Source organism: Neoarius graeffei, chromosome 26, assembly GCF_027579695.1.
Source record: "Neoarius graeffei isolate fNeoGra1 chromosome 26, fNeoGra1.pri, whole genome shotgun sequence".
NCBI lineage: Eukaryota > Metazoa > Chordata > Actinopteri > Siluriformes > Ariidae > Neoarius > Neoarius graeffei.
Genome location: NC_083594.1, coordinates 44,221,232 through 44,246,022, shown reverse-complemented (window position 1 = coordinate 44,246,022; position 24,791 = coordinate 44,221,232). Strand labels below are relative to the sequence as shown.

The 24,791-nt window shown below is 41.6% G+C and overlaps 2 protein-coding genes across 3 annotated transcripts in view; both read left to right on the top strand.

The window, feature by feature from the left end:
• The window catches only part of acap3b (ArfGAP with coiled-coil, ankyrin repeat and PH domains 3b), a 108,172-nt gene extending 102,817 nt beyond the window's left edge, over nt 1-5,355 (top strand). For both annotated transcript variants that reach the window (XM_060910170.1, XM_060910169.1), the window contains exons 25-26: nt 2,398-2,444; nt 4,543-5,355. In XM_060910170.1, coding sequence (XP_060766153.1) covers nt 2,398-2,444; nt 4,543-4,611 — 116 coding nt within the window. In that variant the 3' untranslated portion in view covers nt 4,612-5,355. The remainder of the gene's footprint in view (nt 1-2,397; nt 2,445-4,542) is intronic.
• Nucleotides 5,356-12,163: 6,808 nt separating this feature from the next.
• On the top strand, nt 12,164-24,477 carry LOC132873953 (ubiquitin-conjugating enzyme E2 J2). Its single transcript, XM_060909777.1, has 7 exons — nt 12,164-12,439; nt 14,700-14,830; nt 15,033-15,073; nt 15,352-15,454; nt 15,877-16,015; nt 16,179-16,259; nt 23,349-24,477. Exons 2-7 carry the CDS (start codon nt 14,700-14,702, stop codon nt 23,634-23,636), a joined length of 783 nt encoding a protein of 260 aa, XP_060765760.1. The 5' UTR covers nt 12,164-12,439; the 3' UTR covers nt 23,637-24,477.
• The last annotated feature ends 314 nt before the right edge of the window (nt 24,478-24,791 follow it).

Below are 24,791 nucleotides of genomic sequence, written 5' to 3'. Positions count from 1 at the left end.
TCTTAGTAGCCGAATATAAATAATTTTTATGAATTCTGATACCAATTCATCGACAATATTACACAGAGGTGGACAAAGTAGCCAACTTCATTACTTAAGTCAAAGTACAGATCCCACTGGTCAAATGTTACTCCAATACAAGTGAAAGTTGTCCAGTCAAATTTTTACTTAAGTTAAAATACTGAAGTACTTGCTTTTAAAAATACTTAAGTATTAAAAGTATATTTTCTGTCAACGCATCGTTGTATTATTGCCACAACGCTTACAAAACCTAATGCCGTTACCAAAGACAGAAATGTGAATTCTCAAAATGAACGCATGCTATGCCATCATGGTGGTTTAACGTTAAGCTAGCTAGTCAGTGAAACTCCACCCGACATGCTAGCAAACTCTTTTTTTTTTTTTCAAACTTGAAATCATATTGGGTAGCTAACGCTACTAGAAAAGAAAGATTTCTACATTGTTTATTTGGCAAGATTATGCTAAAACCTATTTCTGAAAGGACTTCAGATAAGTTAACGTTATTCATGTTAGCGCAACTCCATTTTTACATGCTAACTAACAGCGTCCAAGTTAACCAGCTATGTGTTAACGTTGGCCGTGGACAAGGCGATGGCAACTTGGCGGGCAAATCCATAGAAAGTCATTTGACTAACCGGACTGCATAGCTATTGCAACATTATTGCTAGCTCTAAAAGCACAGACAACTTCATTACAAGCTTTCTCTTGGAATAAAACATTTATATACCTCAACATGCTTCCGCAGGTTGGATGGCGAGTTTTTGTAGGCCGTGATGTGGTTCGTTTTCGACAAATATTTAAAGCGAAACGAACCTTTAATCCTTTTAGAAAACTGAAACGTGTTCATGGGCCATGAGTGTGTGCATTCCCCAGAAGAACCACCGCCTCCCATTCTACCATCAACTGATCGTGTTCAAATAACGCTACTGAAAAATCACTGAACTTGATTTTATCCAGTCTATGTACGTGACATGACCCTAGTGATTACTGATGGGCTGTTTCAGTGTCACCTGCGAAAAAAACAATCGCGCTTTAGAGAAAAAAGAAAAAAAAACCATCCACTTTCAAAGCCACTTCATAGTAACGAGGACCTTGACAGAAATGTAGAGGAGTGAAAAGTACGATATTTGCCTTTCAAATGTAGTGAAGTTCCAGTCATAAGTTTCCAAAAATAATAATACTCAAGTAAAGTACAGACAGTCAAAAAGTGTACTTAAGTACAGTATTCAAGTAAATGTACTCCGTTACTGTCCACCTCTGATATCAGAAGACAATTTAACCTCCTAGGGCTTAGCGGTCACATGCGTGGACAGCACTTTTTAGAAATTCGGAACAAGAATCCACATATGTGGACATACTTTTTCTCTAAAAGTACATCTTATCAAAAGATGATGCTTAGTTTTTATTCTAATCAGGTTCTAATAAGCCCAAATAGCAAAGAGAAATAAAAAATGCATGTAAAAAAACAGCTTGGGCCTTAGGAGGTTAAGTGAAAAATTCAAGAAAATCTAATGTAATGTTTAAAGATAAAACAAAATGGGTCATTTTGACCTGAAACCGAGTTCTTGGGTGAACTCGAGTGCTACAGAGAAACGTACAGGTTGGGGTGTGTGTAAGGGGATTCTCTGTGATTATCTGGTCTGCGGGTTGATGCTCTGTAATGCTTTCTATGCATTAGGGTTAATGCTCTCTGTGCGTTAGTCGAAATGAGATGCTGAAAGTAAAGGGATTGAACTTTTGATTGAATCAAATCATTCCCTTTAAATCACTAAAAATCTCATCTCTAGCCGCTTTATCCTTCTACAGGGTCGCAGGCAAGCTGGAGCCTATCCCAGCTGACTACGGGTGAAAGGCGGGGTACACCCTGGACAAGTTGCCAGGTCATCACAGGGCTGACACACAGACACAGACAACCATTCACACTCACATTCACACCTACGGTCAATTTAGAGTCACCAGTTAGCCTAACCTGCATGTCTTTGGACTGTGGGGGAAACCGGAGCACCCGGAGGAAACCCACGCGGACACGGGGAGAACATGCAAACTCCACACAGAAAGGCCCTCGCCGGACCCAGGGTTCGAACCCAGGACCTTCTTACTGTGAGGCGACAGCGCTAACCACTACACCACCGTGCCGCCCATCACTAAAAATAAGTCTAGTAAATAATTACGCTGCATAATGTTATGTGGTTGAGTTTTCTCTCATGACCAGACTGGTTTGAGGTTCGCTTCCTGCTTGTGCCATTTTAGATCCTTGGAATTTTCTTCATATTCTTTGATGCTCTGGCAGTTTGAAGGTGTTTGGGTTAAAAACACATACAGAGCAAGCTACCTTGAAGTTTTCCTTGTCTTATCTCAGTTTTGTTCTCTTTATAGATGCCAGTATTCTCCTGAGCCCTCAGCGGGTTTTCCACAAGGAAAGAGTGAGTGATGTTACCTGGTCTAGTGTGGTGTGCTCTGGGTGTGTTACTGGGGATGGTGCTCTGTCTCGGTTTTGTGGGGTTTTATGGATTTCTTCTCTAGATGTCTGAAAGCTACAAAAGCATAAATCTCAAATACACACTAGTTGCTCTATTGGTAGCTCCATGGGATACCTGGTGGAAAGGAGTTACATGGAGGTCTCCTCTAATTAGAACATACACTCACCGGCCACTTTAATCGGAACTTGTTCTTGATTCTAAGATTTCTGTTCTTGGCTGCAGGAGTGGAACCCAATGTGGTCTTCTGCTGTTGCATGCCGAGATGCTTTTCTGCTCACCACGGTTGCAAAGAGTGATTATATGAGCTGCTATATCCTTCCTGGCAGCAGCAGCTCGAACCAATCTGGCTATTTTCCTCTGACCTCTTTTATCAACAAGGTGTTTGTTTCCACCCACAGAACTGTCGCTCAGTCTGGGTTTTTTTTCCCCCTTTTTCGCACCATTCTGTGTGAGATCAGCAGTTTCTGAAATCCTCAAACCAGTCGATGACCCATGCCACAGTGAAGGTCACGCTTTGAGATCACAATTCTTCTCATTCTGGTGTTTGAAGTGAACATTTACTAAAGCTCTTGATTTGTATCTGATGCTTGATTTGATGCATTGTGCTGCTGCCAAAGGATTGGCTCATCTCATCTCATTATCTCTAGCCGCTTTATCCTGTTCTACAGGGTCGCAGGAAAGCTGGAGCCTATCCCAGCTGACTATGGGCGAGAGGCGGGGTACACCCTGGACAAGTCGCCAGGTCATCACAGGGCTGACACATAGACACAGACAACCATTCACACTCACATTCACACCTACGGTCAATTTAGAGTCACCAGTTAACCTAACCTGCATGTCTTTGGACTGTGGGGGAAACCGGAGCACCCGGAGGAAACCCACGCGGACACGGGGAGAACATGCAAACTCCACACAGAAAGGCCCTCGCCGGCCACGGGGCTCGAACCCAGACCTTCTTGCTGTGAGGCGACAGCGCTAATCACTACACCACCGTACCGCCCAAAGGATTGGCTGATTCAGATAACTGCCTAAAACGGCAGGTGGATGGGTGTTCCTACTAAAGTGGCCAGTGAGTGTAAAGCAGTTGCAGAGAGATATGGCTCTGAAGTTACTCAAATAGAGTACTTGTACGTGTATCCTCAATATTTTTTTCATAAATTTCAAGGCCAGATGTCATGATATAGATACCTGATTGGTGTCAATATCATCATCATGATTTATGCTTCCGCTTTCTGATGGGCTATGGGTGAATAAAATAATGGTTTCATGCATACATGTACCTATGAGAAATATTTAGTTTGTCCTACACAAGGAATAAAACACAATGGGTTGTGCTGTTAACGGAAAATAATACTCCATTACGACCAAGACGTTCTTCCAAGAACAGCACATCGTGACGTGTTTTATTTCTCTTATACCACAGCAATTTGCCAACACTTGCAATATTTTATTTATTACACAACACATTAATACTTTTTTTTTATCCATTTAAAGTTACAATGTCATGGAACATCCATGAGACAAGTTAGTTCCCTCATCAGCATATTTTTTTTCCCCGTACTCTTGAAGTTAGACAAAAATCCATCGTGTTATGTTATAGTGCAAACTCTTGAGTAATGAAGACTTTCCCATGGTGGAAAAACCTAACATTACAGATTTACCTGTGCCAGTTAGAAAGTCCCAGAGGCTCCTTCCAAAATGGATAAATGACCATCTGTAAACAGAGATGGGTTCTGTTTACTTGGAGTATCTGCTATACAGGATGAGCTGTTACTATAGAAATATATATAAAATAAGAATAAATGCATTAATGTCATATGATTTGTCTTGCAGCTGAGAAAAGGCACTTTTTCTCAGAGTTGCTGTTATAGAAAATTAAATCAACACTTTCTGACCAATCAAAATCAACAGTGCTGTGGTATCGATTGGTGTGTCTATAAGAGAGCATCTACATGAATGCATGCAACTGTATGTTTATTCGGAAAAATCTGAGATGCACTCAATGTACAAGTCCACTTACGAACTCTGTGTCCTGTTTTAGATATCACCACGATCAGTGAAATCGCTCAGGACTTTCCGCACGTGGCTTAACACAAGTGCGAAAACGTGAGCAGAGTTTGGTCATCGAGTCAACCTGAGCTGTTTGTGATTTGCAGATATTCATGAATGTCGCTGCTCCGATAAGCCTAAAGAGACATTTTTACCAAAACAAAATCCTTTTATAACTCTTTACACTGTTAAAGTGAAGTGTATAACCATTGAGGTTCCTTTAAGCTGTCCCTCAAGACTTTTTGAACAATTATCAGATGATTTTCCAATCCGATCAGGGAAAATAACACGGAATCCGATCTTGCGTTGCTCTTTCTCCAAAGCAAGAATCATGAACCATCCAAAGAACCAGTTCTCTTAACAGTGGATGTAATTAGTGGATTCTAACTGTGATGATGAATTTTAATGGACCTAGGATAGTTTATGGAATGTACTAGTGGTTTTTTTTTTTTTTCCCTCATTTCTAAAATGATGTCAAAATATTAGAATCTGCTAGTATATATGTGACTTAAGTTATGTTTAAATAAAGAACTGAATTTGTGCACATACACTACAACATACTATGGAACAGTCGTCTGTTGTGTAATATTACTGGATTAGGTTTATTGATGTGTGAATTTCTAGCCCATACTGCTGTGTATGATGTTTGCCCAAACTGGCCACAAAGACATTGAGGAGATGATACACCTGGCCATACCGTACATATGATTACTGTGCTGTTCATCTGCAAGATAGATGCATCTGTTCCTGACACTGACTTTGTTTTATTTGCTGTCGAATGAAATAAATGTGACATGTCAAGAAACGTGGACACTAAAGCGAGAGCAGCAAGAGCCCTAAAACTGCGATCATGAACGATCCACAGCAACACAGCTACAGCCCTGAAATGACTCTGAATTGAATGAAAGAGACCGTTCAGAGCGCAAGAGTACACATGCTGCATTCGTCATGTACTGAAAGCCCATCATACATCGTGGTAATGTTATTTTTCAGGGGACAGAAACGTGAGAAACCCGTGCGTACATTCTGGGAACATTCACAGAAATTCCTGTTTTTCCCAAATTCCACTTACGTGGGGTTTTTTTTTTCAATTCCCATTACAAAGTGTCTTTCCAATTCCTATTTCAAAAGGTTTCCCCCAATTCCAATTACAAAGTATTTTCCCAGTTCCCATTGCAAAAGGTTTTTTGTTCCATTATGAAGTGTTAAAATTTTTTTATCAATTTTCATTCAAAAGTGTTTTCTATGGAAGTCTGTTTCCACCACTATAATGATGAGCTTTCTCATAATTGACTTAAGTTCTCATAATAATGATATAATATTCTCATAATTATGACTTGCTATTTCATAATAATGACAAGTCAATTTGGGGAAAAAAAAAGTTCTCATTATTACAAAATACTACATCATTATGACATAGTTTCAGTATCCCATGCTAAGTTCTCATCATTCTTATGACAGAATCAGAAAAAGCTTTATTGCCAAGTAATTGTTGCAACGACAAGGAATTTGGCTTGGAGTTCAGGTGCTCAGTAAATAAATGCTTAATAAAGACAGTCTATTCTAATAAAGGAACTCCATAAAAATTGTCTATTCTAAGATATTAAGAAATAAAAATTAAGTAAATGAGATAAAAATATAAATAACTGTGCAGGTAAACAAATATGCAAATTAGGTAAACTACAGGGGGGGTGCAGAGTAAATGGGGTCATGTCTGTGAAGATTCTCGGTCATCCAGGTCATAGTAAACTGTGGGTGGTAAAAGAGAGCAACTGGACTTTCTTGAAGACGTTTCACCTCTCATCCGAAAGGCTTCTTCAGTTCTGTCTGACTGGTAGGGAGCATCAGGTATTTATCCTCTCATGGATGAAAAGCTCATCTAAGGTATCATTCACTACGTTTACATGCACATAGAGAGAATCGAATTTTTGCTGTTGCTCGACTGAAATCGAAGTTCAAAATGCCATGTATACCCTTAATTCGGCTGAAATTGAACCGAACTTGATTTCTCAGAATCGAGCTACACGACCTAGTTTATGCGATTTCTGCCGAGCTACTTTGTGCATGTATACCCTATCGAGCTAGTTGTCGAGCTACTTCCGGGAGTGACGAGACCACAAGCGGGAAACACAACAGCCTCGGTCGGCATGACAACAGTAGTAGCGAGCAGCAGAAGAGGTCAGGAGGAACAAACGAAGAAGAGAAAATGGCGATGTAGAGCTCTCTGAAGTGTGGGTGGAGCACAGAGGACGGCAGGACAAAGCTTCTGGTACTAATAGGCTTTTTATTGTCAGACTTTTCAGTTTAACAGCCTACTTTTATTCTTGAGAGAAAAACGCGCGCGCGCTGTGTTCTAGTCCTGGGATGAGCTGTCCCCTCTGCTCTCCCTCTGCCTCCTTAAATAGGGCGCGGTTACTGGGAAGACACACAAACACAGGTTAATTACCGTCAGGTGAAGTGATTCTGCCACTCACCTTCCCTGGCTCCGCCCTCCTGTCACAGACCGGCGCTTGACCACGCCCCCACTGCCACAGGCAAGCAGAAACGTGCACTTCTGGAGCAATGAGGAGACAGAGTTCATGCTCATTCAGCTTAAGGAGTTGAATATATTAAAATTCATGGACGGGAGAAAAACGCGCAATGGAGAACACGGAACTGATAACTTTGTTTACACTCTTGAATAGCTCTTCATGACGACAACCGGAAGTGTACCAACACGATGGGGCGTGTTGCGCCACCTGTGGCTCGGGTGCACAATGCACCTCACACAATAGCCCGATTTCATTGTGTGCATGTAGGATTGGATTTCTCTGGCACCCTGCTGGGACCTTCAGCTTGATTACCGACAGCAGCTCGATTTGGATGTGCATGTAAACGTAGTCATTGAGTCATCCTGTTGGTGTGGGTCACTGGGGGCTGGTTGTGAACGGCCTCGAGAGTCCTTGGCACACTTCCCAGACAACTGAATGCACACCGAAACCCAGCTGTTTTCAGTGACTCACAGGACGACAGAGAGAATCAGCATTCCATTGATCACCCTAATGGACAATCCATTGATCATCCTAACGACTCTTGAGGCCGTTCACAACCAGCCCCCAGTGACCCACACCAACAGGGATGACTCAATGACACCTTAGATGAGCTTTTCATCCATGAGAGGATAAATACCTAATGCTCCCTACCAGTCAGACAGAACTGAAGAAGCCTTTCGGACGAGAGGTGAAAAGTCTTCAAGAATCTTCAAGCAAGTCCAGTTGCTCTGTTTTACCACCTACAGTAAATGAGGTCACTGATCTTGTTTATTGAGGTGGGGGGCAGAGTGGGTCAGGAGTCTGAGGTATGGGGGCAGAGTAAGTGGGGGTCACCAGTCATGTTTATGAGGCCAGCAGTGGTAGGAAAGAAACTGTTTCCATGGCGTGAGGTTTTGGTCTTGATGGACCACAGCCTCCTGCCGGAGGGGAGTGTCTCAAAGAGTTTATGTCCAGGGTGGGAGGGATCAGCCACAATCTTTCCTGCCTGCCTCAGTGCCCTGTAGGCGAACAGGTCCTCAAGTGAAGGCAGGCTGCAGCCGATCACCTTCTCTGCCGAGAGAACGATACCCTGCAGTCTACCCTTGTCCCAGAACTCAGCATGCTCCTGCATCAGTATCAGAATTCAAAGATCAGTGCTGTACTGATGATCCTGCTCACCCAGATGATGCAGTGATGAGACTGCCCCACCATCATCAGACTGTGCCTTTTTTTTTTAAAGAATCAGAATCAGAACCATGTTTATTGGCCAAGTATGTTCTCTCTCACACACACACAAGGAATTTGGTTCCAGCAGTTGGTGTCTCTCTTGCGATACAGGGAAGGAAAAAAGTGAGTACATGTGTAAGTTATGTATAGTGCTCAGCGTAAATGAGTACACCCCCTTTGAAAAGTAACATTTTAAACAATATCTCAATGAACACAAACAATTTCCAAAATGTTGAAAAGACAAAGTTTAATATAACATCTGTTTAACTTATAATGGGAAAATAAGGTTAATAATATAACTTAGATTACACATTTTTCAGTTTTACTCAAATTAGGAAATTAGGGTGGTGCAAAAATGAGTACACCCCACCACAAAAACTACTACATCGAGTACTTTGTATGGCCTCCATGATTTTTAATGACAGCACCAAGTCTTCTAGGCATGGAATGAACAAGTTGGTGACATTTTGCAACATCAATCTTTTTCCATTCTTCAACAATGACTTCTTTTAGTGACTGGATGCTGGATTGAGAGTGATGCTCAACTTGTCTCTTCAGAATTCCCCAAAGAAAATAATTTCTTTACACCACAAAGGTGAAGGCTACAAGAAGATCAGCAAAGCTTTACTTATCAGTCAGAATACTGTAGCAAAACTGGTACAAACATTTAAGAAAGATGGAACTGCAACCATCTCACAGAGACGTCCGGGTCGTCCACGGAAGTTAACACCTCGACAGGAGCGTCTTCTGATAAGAAGGGTTGAAGAAAATCGGCATGCAAGTTCCCTGCAGTTATCTAAAGAAGTAGAAAGCCAAACTGGGGTGACTATTTCCCGTGACACAATACGGCGTACGCTGCAGAGGAATGGCATGCATGGATGCCATCCACGAAAGAAGCCTCTCCTAAAGCCCAGGCACAAAAAAGCCCACCTAGAGTTTGCCAGGGCCCATGCTGACAAAGATGAAGACTACTGGGACTCTATACTCTGGAGTGATGAGACCAAGATAAATGTTTTTGGAATTGATGGCTTCAGAACTGTATGGCGTCGCAAAGGTGAGGAATACAAAGAAAAATGCATGGTGCCTACAGTGAAACATGGTGGTGGTAGTGTCCTTATGTGGGGCTGCATGAGTGCTGCTGGTGTCGAGGAGCTGCATTTAATTGATGGCATCATGAATTCACAGATGTATTGCTCTATACTGAAAGAGAAGATGCTACCATCACTCCGTGCCCTTGGTCGTTGTGCACTTTTCCAACATGACAATGATCCTAAACACACATCTAAGGCCACTGTTGGATTTCTGAAGAAGAACAGGGTGAAAGTGTTTCAGTGGCCAAGTACGTCTCCTGATCTGAACCCAATCGAACACCTATGGGGAATTCTGAAGAGACAAGTTGAGCATCACTCTCCATCCAGTCATTAAAAGAGGTCATTGTTGAAGAATGGAAAAAGATTGATGTTGCAAAATGTCACCAATTTGTTCATTCCATGCCTAGAAGACTTGGTGCTGTCATTAAAAATCATGGAAGCCATACAAAGTACTAGACGTACGGTAGTAGTTTTTGTTGTGGGGTGTACTCATTTTTGCACCACCCTAATTTGAGTAAAACTGAAAAATGTGTAATCTAAGTTTATATTATTAACCTTCCTTTCACGTTATAAGTTAAACAGATATTATATTAAACTTTGTCTTTTCAGCATTTTGGAAATTGTGTTCATTGAGAGATTGTTTAAAATGTTACTTTTCAAAGGGGGTGTACTCATTTACGCTGAACACTGTATATGTAATATAAGAAAAATGTGTATATGTAATGTTCAATACGAACAATATAGACATTACACAATGTCATAGTATACAATCTACTATAACTATTTTTTATATATATATATATATATATATATATATATATATATATATATATATATATTGAGCGAAACTCATAATTAAACTAGCCGGGACCTCATAGGGAGCATCACAGGCAGTGCTTAGAACATCCACACTAGCGTTGTGTTACAGCGTAGCCGAATACTGTGCCGCAGTGTGGACACGTAGTGCCCACACAAAGAAAGTAGATATCCAACTCAATGAAATGATGTGAATTATATCAGGTGCTATAAAATCCACACCAACATTCTGGCTGCCAACAATGAGTGCTATCACTCCACCCCACCTCCGCTAAGAGGAGGCCACTCAAAAACAAAATAAACGTATCAGAAGTACACAGGTCAATACCCCGCTCAAACAAATAATTGAGGGAGCACGAAACACCTTATGACTGAAGTCAAGAAAACCTTTCTATAGCTCACTTTAACATCAAAGAGGCCTGGAAAGAAGAATGGAGGGAACACCCCTGCCCATAGGACCACTGCCTGGTTTTAACCATCTTACCAGACAGCAGTGGACACAAGTCAACAAGCTACGGTCATGGCATGGCAGAACAGCAGCCACCCTGCACCGTTGGGGTTACCGTGACTCCCCCACATGTCCAGCACACGGCATTTCCCCACAAGACACGGACCACCTAGTGTTGCATTGCTCAGTCACGGCAGTACCTGGGGGGGTACAGAACAATCCACCAAGCTGGCCAAACTTTCACTGACTGGATTGCAAATGTAAATTTGGAAGCGTGAGGGGAAAAAAAACCATACGCAACTAGACTAAAATATCTGTATTATACAATATCTATACCATATCTATAAGATAGAATATCTATATTATGCATAAAAAAATCTAGAATATCAATAATACACAAAATCGGGTGGAACAGTGGCGTAGGGCGGCACGGTGGTGTAGTGGTTAGTGCTGTCGCCTCACAGCAAGAAGGTCCGGGTTCGAGCCCCGTGGCCAGCGAGGGCCTTTCTGTGTGGAGTTTGCATGTTCTCCCCGTGTCCGCGTGGGTTTCCTCCGGGTTCTCCAGTTTCCCCCACAGTCCAAAGACATGCAGGTTAGGTTAACTGGTGACTCTAAATTGACCGTAGGTGTGAATGTGAGTGTGAATGGTTGTCTGTGTCTATGTGTCAGCCCTGTGATGACCTGGCGACTTGTCCAGGGTGTACCCCGCTTTTCGCCCGTAGTCAGCTGGGATAGGCTCCAGCTTGCCTGCGACCCTGTAGAACAGGATAAAGCGGCTAGAGATAATGAGATGAGATGAATGAGACAGTGGTGTAGTGGTGAGCACTGTCGCCTCACAGCACAAAGGTTCTGGGTTCGAACCTCACGGCCGATGGAGGCCTTTCTTTGTGGAATTTGCATGTTCTCCCCATGTCTGTGTGGGTTTCCTCCGGGTGCTCTAGTTTCCCACACAGACTAAAGATATGCGATTAGGTTAACATAGGCAGCCATGGCCTGAAGATTGGGCTGAAGTGCCCTTGAGCAAGACACCTAACCCCTAACTGCTCCCCGGGCACTGTAGCATAGCTGCCCACTGCTCTGGGTATGTGTGTGCGCTCATTGCTCACTTATGTGTGTGTTCACTGCTTCTGATGGGTTAAATGCAGAGGAGACATTTCACTGTGCTTAAATCTGTGTACGTGTGATAAATTAAGGCTTGCTTCTTTATAAATATGACGTAAATACATTCAAATGAAGTAAACAGGCTTCCATAGTTTTTCCCCCAATTCCCATTACAAAGTGGGGTTTTTTTTCGTTTCGCATTACAGTACTTTCCGACGACTTCTTTTTCCACTTGCCATTAATTAACACACCCAGTTACTTCCAGAATAAACATCGTGTACCTGTTGAAACCTTTTCCTTGTTCACGCCTTCTCTTTAAGCCACGTGATTTGGGTTGCACATGCGCATACACTTGTAGCGGTCACGTGACGAAACATCACGTTTCAGGTGGATAATACCGGAGAATTTCTATAATACCTACACGTTTTCTGTCAAAACCGGCCTCCTGAATTAGGATTGGCTGTTTCTTTATAACGACAGTGAAATAGTCCAATCAGCGTTCTGTCTTTGTGTGTCTTGTCCAGAAGGAGGCGGGGGTTTTCGGAATAGTGGTGGGAAAGGTAAGGCGGTTGACAGCCGTGATGTAAATACCGAATTGGCTAACATATTAGCCAAGTGCTTTCTTTCCTCGGCACGATTATACAAATAAACGTCGGTCCGTGAAACTGTAAAAATCCTTGGTGACTATTTTAAGAGGTATGTATTATGAAATGTGAAGTATTATTCGTAATGTGGCTCGTGCAGTAGTGAGACATGGTTTGACATACTGAGGGAGATTAGCAGACGCTGCTAACACAGTTAGCGTTAGCATGGATGCTAACTGATTCACTGTCGGTAGTTTAGTGGTTTCAGGCACGTCGCTTAACTGAAACGCACAACCAGTAGCTAAAAATAGATGGCTCTTTTTTTAATTGATATAACGGACTTAAAATATTTGGTCTTCATATATTTTCCAGAAATGTGGAAGTCGTGAAAAGACTAGCCAAGGCGGAAATGAGAGCGTGAGTAGGGCAGCACCGATGTTAAGTACAAACCTGGGATAGATTACCCGGAAAAAGTCACCCTATAACTAATTTAATTTAGCGGTAACACAACACAGAGATCTCATAAACTATTAGCCCAGTGAGGCTGGGATTAATTAATGATTCTTGTTGGAGAATCTGAATAAAGTTGATAGTCAGAGAGAGCCGGATTATCTCCACACTGGAGGTGTTGAAGGAGGTGTCCAGGTCGCACTCAGTGATTTAACAGTGACGAAAACCCCCCAGCAGTGTTTTATAATCTAATCAAATTCGTTATATACACACACATAAAAAGGTAATAAATTAATCTTAAGGTTTTATTAATTTATTTGCTGTCTTGATTACTGGTTGATTACTAACATTATATCTTACACTAGTCACCTTATTGATTTATTTTTTTTAACTAACAAAACTAATCTGAAACATTTATCACTTTTATTGTTGTAACGTTTTTCCAATCTTCAGCTACCCAGTTTTGGTCCAATCCAGCCTTGGATTTTTGGCTGACAGGATTGTAACTCCAGCTTCGGCTCTTGTAGCCCGTCTGCGTCAAAGTTCGGAGTGTTGAGATGCTTTTCTGCTCACCGCACCTGTAAAGAGTGGTTATTCAATTGATTGTACATTACAGGCATTTAGCAGATGCAACGAGCACATGCGCACACATCCAGTGCCTGGGGAGCAGTTAGGGGTTAAGTGCCTTGCTCAAGGGCAGCTCAGCCATGGATTTTCCTGCCAGTCCAGGGAATTGAACCAATGACCCTTTGGTACCAAAGCTGCTTTTTGAACCTTTAGGCCATGGCTTCTCCATGGTGTACACACCACAATGAAACTTTTACAGCAAGACATCTAGTTAACTACTGGATTCGGAAAAGACTGGACTAGTCTCATCTCATTATCTCTAGCCGCTTTATCCTGTTCTACAGGGTCGCAGGCAAGCTGGAGCCTATCCCAGCTGACTACAGGCGAGAGGCGGGGTTCACCCTGGACAAGTTGCCAGGTCATCACAGGGCTGATACATAGACACAGACAACCATTCACACTCACATTCACACCTATGGTCAATTTAGAGTCATCAGTTAACCTAACCTGCATGTCTTTGGACTGTGGGGGAAACCGGAGCACCCGGAGGAAACCCACGCGGACACGGGGAGAACATGCAAACTCCGCACAGAAAGGTCTTCGCCAGCCACAGGGCTCGAACCCGGACCTTCTTGCTGTGAGGCGACAGTGCTAACCACTACACCACCGTGCCGCCGACTGGACTAGTCTTGTCTTTAAAAATGATTAAAGAGTTTTGAGATAATATTGTACTTTTGCTGAGAGGCTATGCGGAAAATTCTGTGCCACGTCAGTCAAATGACCTCTTACTGTGCTTATTGGTTGCAAAGTTAGAGGTCTGACTTGCCACACTACTTACCACCATGCAAATACTTTACCATCCGTTATCTCTACCTGCTTATTCATTAGGATTGTGAGTGAGCCGGAGCCAATCCCACCTGACTTTGGGCAAGAGGCGAAGTTGCCAATCTGTCACAGGGCTAACACAGAAACGAACAACCAATCACATTTACACGTGTGTGCAATTTAGACTAGCCATTTGACGTAATCTACATGTCTTTGGACTGTGGGAGGAAACCCATGAAGGCACGAGCTCCAGTCTGGCATGAGATTCAAACCCAGAACGTTCTTGCTGTGAGGTGACCGTGTTAACCACTGCAGCCCGTACTTTTCATAAAGCATCTTTTCTGTGATTGTGTTACGGTGTCCAGCAGCCATGAACACACACGTAGTTTAATGAAGGACGAGAGGGATATAAGTCACTTTAGTATTACTGGTAAAACGTGATTTTTATTTTATTTTTTCCAAGATTAACCTATTCCTTATATATCAGATCTACTATAAAACCTAAGCTCGACCTTGCCCTTTATTTTCAGATGAACAGCAACGGGAATAAGAGAGCACCAACAACAGCAACGCAGCGACTAAAACAGGATTACCTCAGAATAAAGAAAGACCCTGTGCCTTACATCTGTGCTGAACCACTTCCCTCAAATATATTAGAATGGTACGATATCTGATTTCCTCCTTTTCATGAGAGGAACTGTGAACACATTGTGTGGTAACTCGCAATAGGAACAGGCTTGTGGCCTTGTCCTGAATATTTCATTTCAACACAAGGGATTTTCCAGACAGTAAAGAACTCTAATTAATTTTTAAATATGACTCGCATATTTACTTGCATTTTGTTATCTTTATTCATGCGCTAGGCACTACGTTGTTCGAGGACCAGAGAAAACCCCTTATGAAGGTATTCAGGTTCTGCTGTATTTTAGTCCAAACTTGTAAGCACTGCTGTGTATTTTTATTGAAGGCTACGTGTAATTAATTTCACTGAATCTTTAAATTGGCACAAAGACAGACCTGTCGCTCTTTAAATAAGAAAAATGTTTCGTAATGTAAATTTTAATCATAATTTTTAAAAAATTGTTTATTGTATTAAACTAATTTTTAATTAACATTACATAAATGTTTTAAAATTATGTTAAAAGAAATCCTTACTTGAGCTTTATTTCACGTTGTCTTAAGGTGGATACTATCATGGAAAATTGGTATTCCCACGGGAATTTCCCTTCAAGCCTCCAAGTATTTATATGATAACACCGAATGGGAGATTCAAGTGCAATACAAGGTAATATTTTTAACAGCATAACCAGCTGTTAATAACCTATGAAATTATGTACCTTTTTATTAATTATATTACAGAGAGTAATGTCATTTTGAAACAAAAATGTTAACGCATTTCTAGTCTTTGTAAATATTGATAAAAGAAAAAGCTAGTTTTAGGAATACAGTATAAAAACAAATCAGTAGTCATGTTTCATTTCTTTTTTTTTTTTTTTTTTACACTACTACAGTACCATCAGGAGGAAGCATTATTGATTATTGCTGATGATCAATCATTTTTCATGTACATATTGGGTTTTCTGAGATAAACGCATTGCTGTAAAATTAAAGAAGATACTGTGGGTCAGTGGGACGCTCATGGCGATGTAGTTGACAGATCACGGGGCCCTTCATAACTCTTCTGGGTTTGGTATTTTGCTCGTCCAGGTTATGCCTCTCCATTAGTGACTTCCATCCAGACACGTGGAACCCCGCCTGGTCTGTTTCCACCATCCTCACAGGGCTGCTGAGTTTCATGGTGGAGAAAGGCCCCACAGTGGGAAGCATCGAGACGTCTGATTACACTGTACGTGTACTGTTCCAGCAGAAACCTTCTGAAAGGAAGGAATTAAAAGAAGGCATACAATTTTAAAAAAAAAAACGGATTGTAAGAAAGTGTTTAAAATTATTACAACGTGAAATATGCGAAATGAATATATTGTGAAATACTCTCTGATTTTTATCATCAGAAAAGACAGCTGTCTGCTCAGAGCTTGGCTTTTAACTTGAAGGACAGGATCTTTTGTGAACTGTTTCCAGAAGTTGTCGAGGTGAGTATCCATCCACCCGTCCAGCTGCAGTCAGAAGTTTACATACACGGATATAAATGTCATCGAACTTTTCTTTCTCTGTGGCAGGATGATTTGCGCAACGTGCACCTTTTTTAATTAAAAAAAAAAAAATTGGTGCACAAAAGTTTTGTATTTTGGGTTTTCTGAAATCAACACGGTCAAAATTATACATACAGGGTCAAAAATATACATACGCCCACTTAGACACTTAATTCAGTCGTTCTGAAAGTCACAAACTGTCTAATGCTGGGCATACACTGTGCGATTTTTGGCCCGATTTTGACACGATTTTCACTCGTGCGACTATTTTGGAGATCGGGCCGAGTTTTGGCTCAATCGTGCGTCTCGGATCGTGTAGTATACATGGGGTAACGACAAGCGATTAACACCTCACGACCTCCTCCCGATCGATCGGATGAAAATCAAACCTGTTTGAAATCCTGGTCGCCCATTGTAAGGCTATCGCACTGTTGAAGCAGTGTCACGAGCCGATTTACCTCAACCTGTCACACTACACATGCGAACACAGATACAGAAGAGAAAACAGAGACTTCCGGTCTCCTCTTCTTCTTCTTTTTCACGTTGCAGTTCCGGATACAAGAATCCGACGAGTCGTGTATGGAAGTACAGCGTGAGCAGTCAGATCACATCCGAGCATTGGATTGTATAGTGTGAGAACAGGAATCGTAAGCTACGTGCTGTTTACCCCTGCGATTCACTCGTACATTGTGAGCAGCAGCTGAATACCGCGATTGAAAAAAATCGCACAGTGTATGCCCAGCTTAACTTGCTTAGACCAAGACCTCGTAACTTCCTGATAGTGATCATGATTGACTACAGCTGGTAGCTTCTCTGTGCCAACATAAAAAGGGTTTGTTTGACATACAGTACAATGGGAATGCCCAAGGAGCTCTGAGGAAAAAGGATCAAGTTTGTGAAGTTCATCTTCGAGTGACAAATATATTCATGAGTGAAAATATTTTCAGTCCGACAAGATGATAAACTTCATATCTTCACGTAACCGTGTAATGTTGTTTATATTCTGTAGACATGTCCACAAAAAAAAAAAAGAAATGCGCAAGTTAATCAAAAGAATTTTAATTTTGAACTGGTTTGCCATTTTGACAACACGCATCTAGTCAGCAGGAAAACACTGGGAGTGACGTCGTCGGAGTGAAATATCAGGAATTATTATACATACAGGTCACTTTTTGGATGGAATAATTAAGTTATTACACCAAATCGAGTCATACATGAGCTGATGGCTGACACGGCGCAGAGCATCGAGTTGGCTCTTAAGCCCGGCGCACATGGGCGACTTCTCGTCGCAAGCATATTGCGATTTTTGGACGCAAGTTTCCTCTCTCAGGTAGCTGCGTGTGCGCGTTATCTGCGACCAGTGGGCAATTTGGAGAGGGGGATGCGGGCGGGGATTGGCTTAGCCTTTGGAGGTGATTGCTTTGTTATCACAAAGACGCGCATATGCAGCGATACCTCTGCAACAAGTAAGCGCGCACATGCGGTGATCTCTCTGCAACAAGTAAACGATTGGCGGGGGGGTCACAGAATATCAAGCATGTTCAAGACCTGCGATCTGTCGCAAGCAATAGAAAATCGCCTGTGTACACCAGGCTTAAGCCATGTACGACGAGCTTGTGGATATAATACAACCCCTGGCAAAAAGTATGGAATCACCAGTCTTGGATGAGCACTCATTCAGACGTTTTATTCTGTAGAACAAATTGAGATCACAAACATGATACAATAATAAAGTCATTCCAAAGTGCAACAACTTGGCCTTCAGAAACACTAAAATAAACGAAGAAAATACATTGTGATAGTCAGCAAATGTTACTTTTATAGACCAAGCATAGGGAAAAAATATGGAATCACTCAATTCTGAGGAAAAAAATATGGAATCACTCAATTTTCAGGTAGAAAATAAGGACTCGCCCAGTCAATTTCCTTTCCCTAAATTGACACCTGCCTCAGATTAGATCTGCTCGTTAGTCTGCAGTTAGAAACAGTGCAGTTATCACACCTTGGAGGGCTGCTGGACCAAGTGGATTGGCAAGAATCATGGATCCAACAAGAGAGATGTCTCTTGAAACAAAAGAGAGGATTGTCAAACTTATTAAAGAAGGTAACTCTTCACGCATGGTTGCCAAAGATGTGGGCTGTTCACAGTCAGCTGTATCTAAGACATGGACCAAGTACAAACAGCATGGGAAGGTTTTTCAAGCCAAGCGTACTGGTAGACCAAGGAAGACATCAAAGCGTCAAGACAAAAAACGTAAGGCCATATGTCTTGAAAACCGAAAAAGTACAACAAAACAAATGAAGCATAAATGGGAGGAAGCTGGAGTCAATGTACAAGTATGTGACCGAACCGTGAGAAATCGCCTAAAGGAAATGGGATTTTCATCTAGGAAAGCTAAAAGAAAACCATCATTGACACCTAAACAGAAAAGAACTAGACTACAATGGGCTAAGGAGAAGCAATCATGGACTGTGGATGACTGGATGAAAGTTATCTTCAGTGATGAATCACGAATCTGCATTGGACAAGGTGATGATGCTGGAACTTTTGTTTGGTGCCGTTCCAGTGAGATTTATGAAGAGGACTGCCTGAAGAAAACATCCAAATTTCCACAATCCTTGATGATATGGGGCTGGATGTCAGGCAAAGGCACTGGGGAGATGGCTGTGGTTACTTCAATAAATGCACAGGTTTACATTGACATTTTGGACAGTTTTCTTATCCCTTCAATTGAAAAGATGTTTGGGGATGATGAAATAATTTTCCAAGATGACAATGCATCGTGCCATAGAGCAAAAACTGTGAAAGCATTCCTTGGTGAAAGACACATCCAGTCAATGTCATGGCCTGCAAATAGTCCAGATCTCAACCCAATAGAAAACTTGTGGTGGAAATTGAAAAAAATGGTCCACGACAAGGCTCCGGCTTGCAAAGCTGATCTGGCAACTGCAATCAAAGAGAGTTGGCACCAGATTGATGAAGAATACTGTTTGTCACTCATCAAGTCCATGCCTAAGAGACTGCAAGCCGTTATAAAAGCCAGAGGTGGTGTGCTTGGTCTATAAAAGTAACATTTACTGACTTCCACAATGCTTTTTCTTCATTTCTTTTAGTGTTTCTGAAGGCCAAGAAGGTGCACTTTGGAATTACTTTATTATTGTATCATGTTTGTGATCTGAGTTTGTTCTACAGAATAAAACGTGTGAATGAGCGCTCATTCAAGACTGGTGATTCCATACTTTTTGCCAGGGGTTGTAAAACCGTTCAGCGGATTTTGAGAAACGGAGCATTTTTATTTTTTTGTGTTTTTTAAAGGTCTCATTGCATCGTTTTTTCATTAATTGTGCGGTGGTCTCTAATATGAATGAATGCCCTATGAGCTGGTTTTGGTGAAAAAAAAAAAATGCTGTGGTTCTCCTGTTTCAGGCTGTTCTAGTTTGGAGGAGGAGTGGGTGGCAGGAGAACGACAGGATTTCAGCTCTTGCTCATTAATATTCATTACGTAAACATGTTACCTCTGATTGGCTAACAGCAATCAGTAAACGTGTTACCTCTGATTGGCTAACAGCACTGTGATGCTACCTCCAGTGGGTCAGAACAAGCGGATGTGGGTGTCTTTGTAAAAACTGTTTTGATTGGCTATTATGGTCTCGACTTCAATGTTTTGACCAATAACAATGTAGATAACACGAATTTTACATCACATTCAACGAGATTTAAACGAGACTAAAGATGGCGACTTACAAATAATGTGTAAACATCGTTGGAGTTAATAAAGTTTGAACAGCATGAAGGAACATACCCCAACCCCCCGAAATTAATAAAAAAAATATTTCTCAACGGATTTGGCATAATATAAAAAGATCGTGTTTTTTTTTACTCAGAAAAAGCGGCAATCAGCCGAAAAGCGGAAAAGTCTCATCCCTGCCCAGCTTGTGACCATGTCATGCATGCTAATGTGGAGAATATGAACATGCTATTTTGTAACAAAAACCTTCGAACAAAAAGTTCACGTTTTACTTGCAGCTTGTGAGCTGGTGGTCGATCGTCTTGACTACAGATCCAAGTATTAAAAACAACCTCGAAGCCAAACCACTACTGAAGGCTCCGAAGTTTGAAAAGTCACTGTGGTTGAAATGATCAGAACACAGTACTAATGTTGCATTATACTTCGCTGGTGGTGTTCCAAAGATAAATTCCAACCATTTCTTCTTCAGCTCTTCTATCTTGCAACGTTGCTCCGCTTAGGTTTCGTTTCTGTCGGCGGCTCCAGCCCGACTTTGGATGCTCATAACTCGGGCAGGGGAGGTCCCAGCCTCCCCAAACTTGGCAGCCAGCGACCTCTGCCCTCTCCCCAACGAACCAGCACTGCCAGGGCGGGCTAGCCCTGCGCCTCGGGACGTAATTTGCCCCGAGGCGAGCCGTGGCGCTCCGCTTAGGTTTCATTTCTGTCAGTGACTCCAGCCCGACTTTGAACGCTCGTAACTCACGCAGGGGAGGTCCCAGCCTCACCAAACATGCAATATTGATGTGTTACTGCCACAAATAACACAGGCACGAACTTGTTCAGCCATGTTTTCAACTTGCTGTTAGGTCCTCTTCATTAGCTACTGACGAGATGGACTCTGCTATCTCTCCTCGCGCTGAAATCCGAACTTTCTTCCTGTGGCGGTTGCAAGCCAAGGTGGGCAAGGCCATGACTTCTAATTTTCGAAGTGACGTAAGTTCGTAGGGCTTTTTCAGATTCGCTCGTTGTTCTGACTATTTTCTTTCATAAGCTAATACAGGGAATGGGAGTAGAATTACATTTTCACATGCGGCATGCATATGCAACTCGGAGTGAACTATGGTATTTCAAAAAGAGCCAGTATTAAACGTTTTTGGTGGAAGGGCACCTTTAAATAATCACATGCGTATTTATACTAAAATATAATATCTACTTTTTTTTTGTGTGTGTGTGTGTGTGTGTGTGTGTGTGTGTGAGAGCGAGAGATGCTTTGCACACAATTAGTGGACTAGTTTCTTGCCGCCTTAATTTGTTTATCAAACAGTAAATAGTAAATAATAAAAATACAGTAAATAACCCTTTTCCACACCTGGAGTAATCAGTATTATGTCAAGAACCGCTCAACTAAGTAAAGAGAAACGACATCCATCGTTACTTTAAGACATTAAGTGACTTTTAATTACAACCCCAATTCCAAAAAAGTTGGGACAAAGTACAAATTGTAAATAAAAACGGAATGCAATAATTTCCAAATCTCAAAAACTGATATTGTATTCACAATAGAACAGACAACATATCAAATGTCGAAAGTGAGACATTTTGAAATTTCATGCCAAATATTGGCTCATTTGAAATTTCATGACAGCAACACATCTCAAAAAAGTTGGGACAGGGGCAATAAGAGGCTGGAAAAGTTAAAGGTACAAAAAAGGAACAGCTGGAGGACCAAATTGCAACTCATTAGGTCAATTGGCAATAGGTCATTAACATGACTGGGTATAAAAAGAGCATCTTGGAGTGGCAGCGGCTCTCAGAAGTAAAGATGGGAAGAGGATCACCAATCCCCCTAATTCTGCGCCGACAAATAGTGGAGCAATATCAGAAAGGAGTTCGACAGTGTAAAATTGCAAAGAGTTTGAACATATCATCTACAGTGCATAATATCAAAAGATTCAGAGAATCTGGAAGAATCTCTGTGCGTAAGGGTCAAGGCCGGAAAACCATACTGGGTGCCCGTGATCTTCGGGCCCTTAGACGGCACTGCATCACATACAGGCATGCTTCTGTATTGGAAATCACAAAATGGGCTCAGGAATATTTCCAGAGAACATTATCTGTGAACACAATTCACCGTGCCATCCGCTGTTGCCAGCTAAAACTCTATAGTTCAAAGAAGAAGCCGTATCTAAACATGATCCAGAAGCGCAGACGTCTTCTCTGGGCCAAGGCTCATTTAAAATGGACTGTGGCAAAGTGGAAAACTGTTCTGTGGTCAGACGAATCAAAATTTGAAGTTCTTTTGGAAATCAGAGACGCCGTGTCATTCGGACTAAAGAGGAGAAGGACGACCCAAGTTATCAGCGCTCAGTTCAGAAGCCTGCATCTCTGATGGTATGGGGTTGCATTAGTGCGTGTGGCATGAGCAGCTTACACATCTGGAAAGACACCATCAATGCTGAAAGGTATATCCAGGTTCTAGAGCAGCATATGCTCCCATCCAGACGACGTCTCTTTCAGGGAAGACCTTGCATTTTCCAACATGACAATGCCAAACCACATACTGCATCAATTACAGCATCATGGCTGCGTAGAAGAAGGGTCCGGGTACTGAACTGGCCAGCCTGCAGTCCAGATCTTTCACCCATAGAAAACATTTGGTGCATCATAAAACGGAAGATGCGACAAAAAAAGACCTAAGACAGTTGAGCAACTAGAATCCTACATTAGACAAGAATGGGTTAACATTCCTATCCCTAAACTTGAGCAACTTGTCTCCTCAGTCCCCAGACGTTTACAGACTGTTGTAAAGAGAAAAGGGGATGTCTCACAGTGGTAAACATGGCCTTGTCCCAACTTTTTTGAGATGTGTTGTTGTCATGAAATTTAAAATCACCTAATTTTTCTCTTTAAATGATACATTTTCTCAGTTTAAACATTTGATATGTCATCTATGTTCTATTCTGAATAAAATATGGAATTTTGAAACTTCCACATCATCGCATTCCGTTTTTATTTACAATTTGTACTTTGTCCCAACTTTTTTGGAATCGGGGTTGTAATTAGAATAAAGAAAAAATATTGAATTGGAAGGCGTGTCCATACTTTTGAGTGTGTGTGTGTGTGTGTGTGTGTGTATATGGTCTTATTTAATCAAATTCATTCTACGTTAAGTGAAAAGGGTAAGTTTGGATGCATTTGTTAGTGTTCTCAAGACTATTTGCTTCTGCATTTAGGAAAAATCCTCTTGTTTTTGCAGCTGTACTACCAGGTCAACTTTAGCTTTAATTAATTTCTTTTGCAGGAGATCAAGCAGAAGCAAAAGGCTCAGGAGGAGCTCAGTTCACGGCCACAGGCTCTGCCGCTTCCAGATGTTGTGCCAGATGGAGAGCAGGGTCACTTTGGGCTCCCAGAGATGAACGGGCACGCCCCTTTGGGAGAAGTAGTGGCTCCTCAGCATCTCGCCCTCCAGCAGGCTAACCGCAATCATGGACTCCTTGGTGGAGCTCTTGCGAACCTGTTCGTAATAGTGGGCTTCGCTGCCTTTGCTTACACGGTAAAGTATGTACTCCGGAGCATAACCCAGGAATGAGACAGGACCTTACTGGACTGGGTGGAAAACAGTTTTTTTGGGTATCAAGTCACCAAAGTAAGCTCCCATTCCTTTAAAAAAAAAAAAACACTGAGATGACACCTGATCAACGCTTGTAAGAATCTGAGGAACATCAGGGTGCTCTTGAAAGTACTCTAATGCAGCAGAAGACTTGGTTATAGGTTCCTAAATGATTTCTGGGTTGCTGCACAGACTCAGCACATGACCACTGACCAATCCGGGGGGGGGGACGTTATTTACGGAAAGTTACTCTCAGCCCAGACACTTGAGGCAAAGCTCATGTCTCTGCAGTTGTGTTATTAAAGAAATGACCGGAGTTTTGTCAGTTTTACTATAAGGGTGGAAACCACAGACCATTTTCGATCAAGGAATTTTTATGTACGCCACACCTTCATTTGTTCTTCATGGTGTTTCTCATTTGTGTAATTCAACCAGCATTCACCCGTTTCCTTTCCACTGTTTTGCATTAATGGTTTTCACCATTATTCATTCTAACATGACGGTTTTTCCTGTAAACACCAAATATCACCTTGTGTATGATTTTGATTGAAGGTGAAATGTTACAAGGCACAGTTTATTCCTCCTTGTTTATCCATAATTATTTATTATCCTGGCTAGTTGGAACCTCCCCCGTATGTAATGCTATAGAAAGACAAATGTGGGAGGTAGAGAACGCTATGAATACATTACATTAAATTACTTAATTGTGTTTAAAATTTTACTCCTATTGTCATGTAACGCAAGAGTCAGTGGTGGCTGTTATCCCTTTGCACTTTGTGAAAGTGGTTTAATAAAGATTGCTGTCATGATTAGATTAAAATATGTCCCATCTTTATTCAGCATTAAATATTTTAGTTGTTGTAGTTTTTTTTTTTTTACTGTTTATATATTTATGCAATAGTTTGTTCCAGTTGACTGATTTGATTGATCAAGTGGTGTTCCAAGAGTGATGATAGTTCATGAGAACAGCACTGAGATGTTTCACTGTGTATGTCACTCTTCTTGTCAAGTAAAACTCCACTTCTTGGTTCTAAACGGTTATGACGGTAGTGTTAGTGATGTCATCAATGGGCAATGCAAATGATACTCAGGAACGTAACTTTTGACATAAAATATGAAAGCTCATCAGATGAA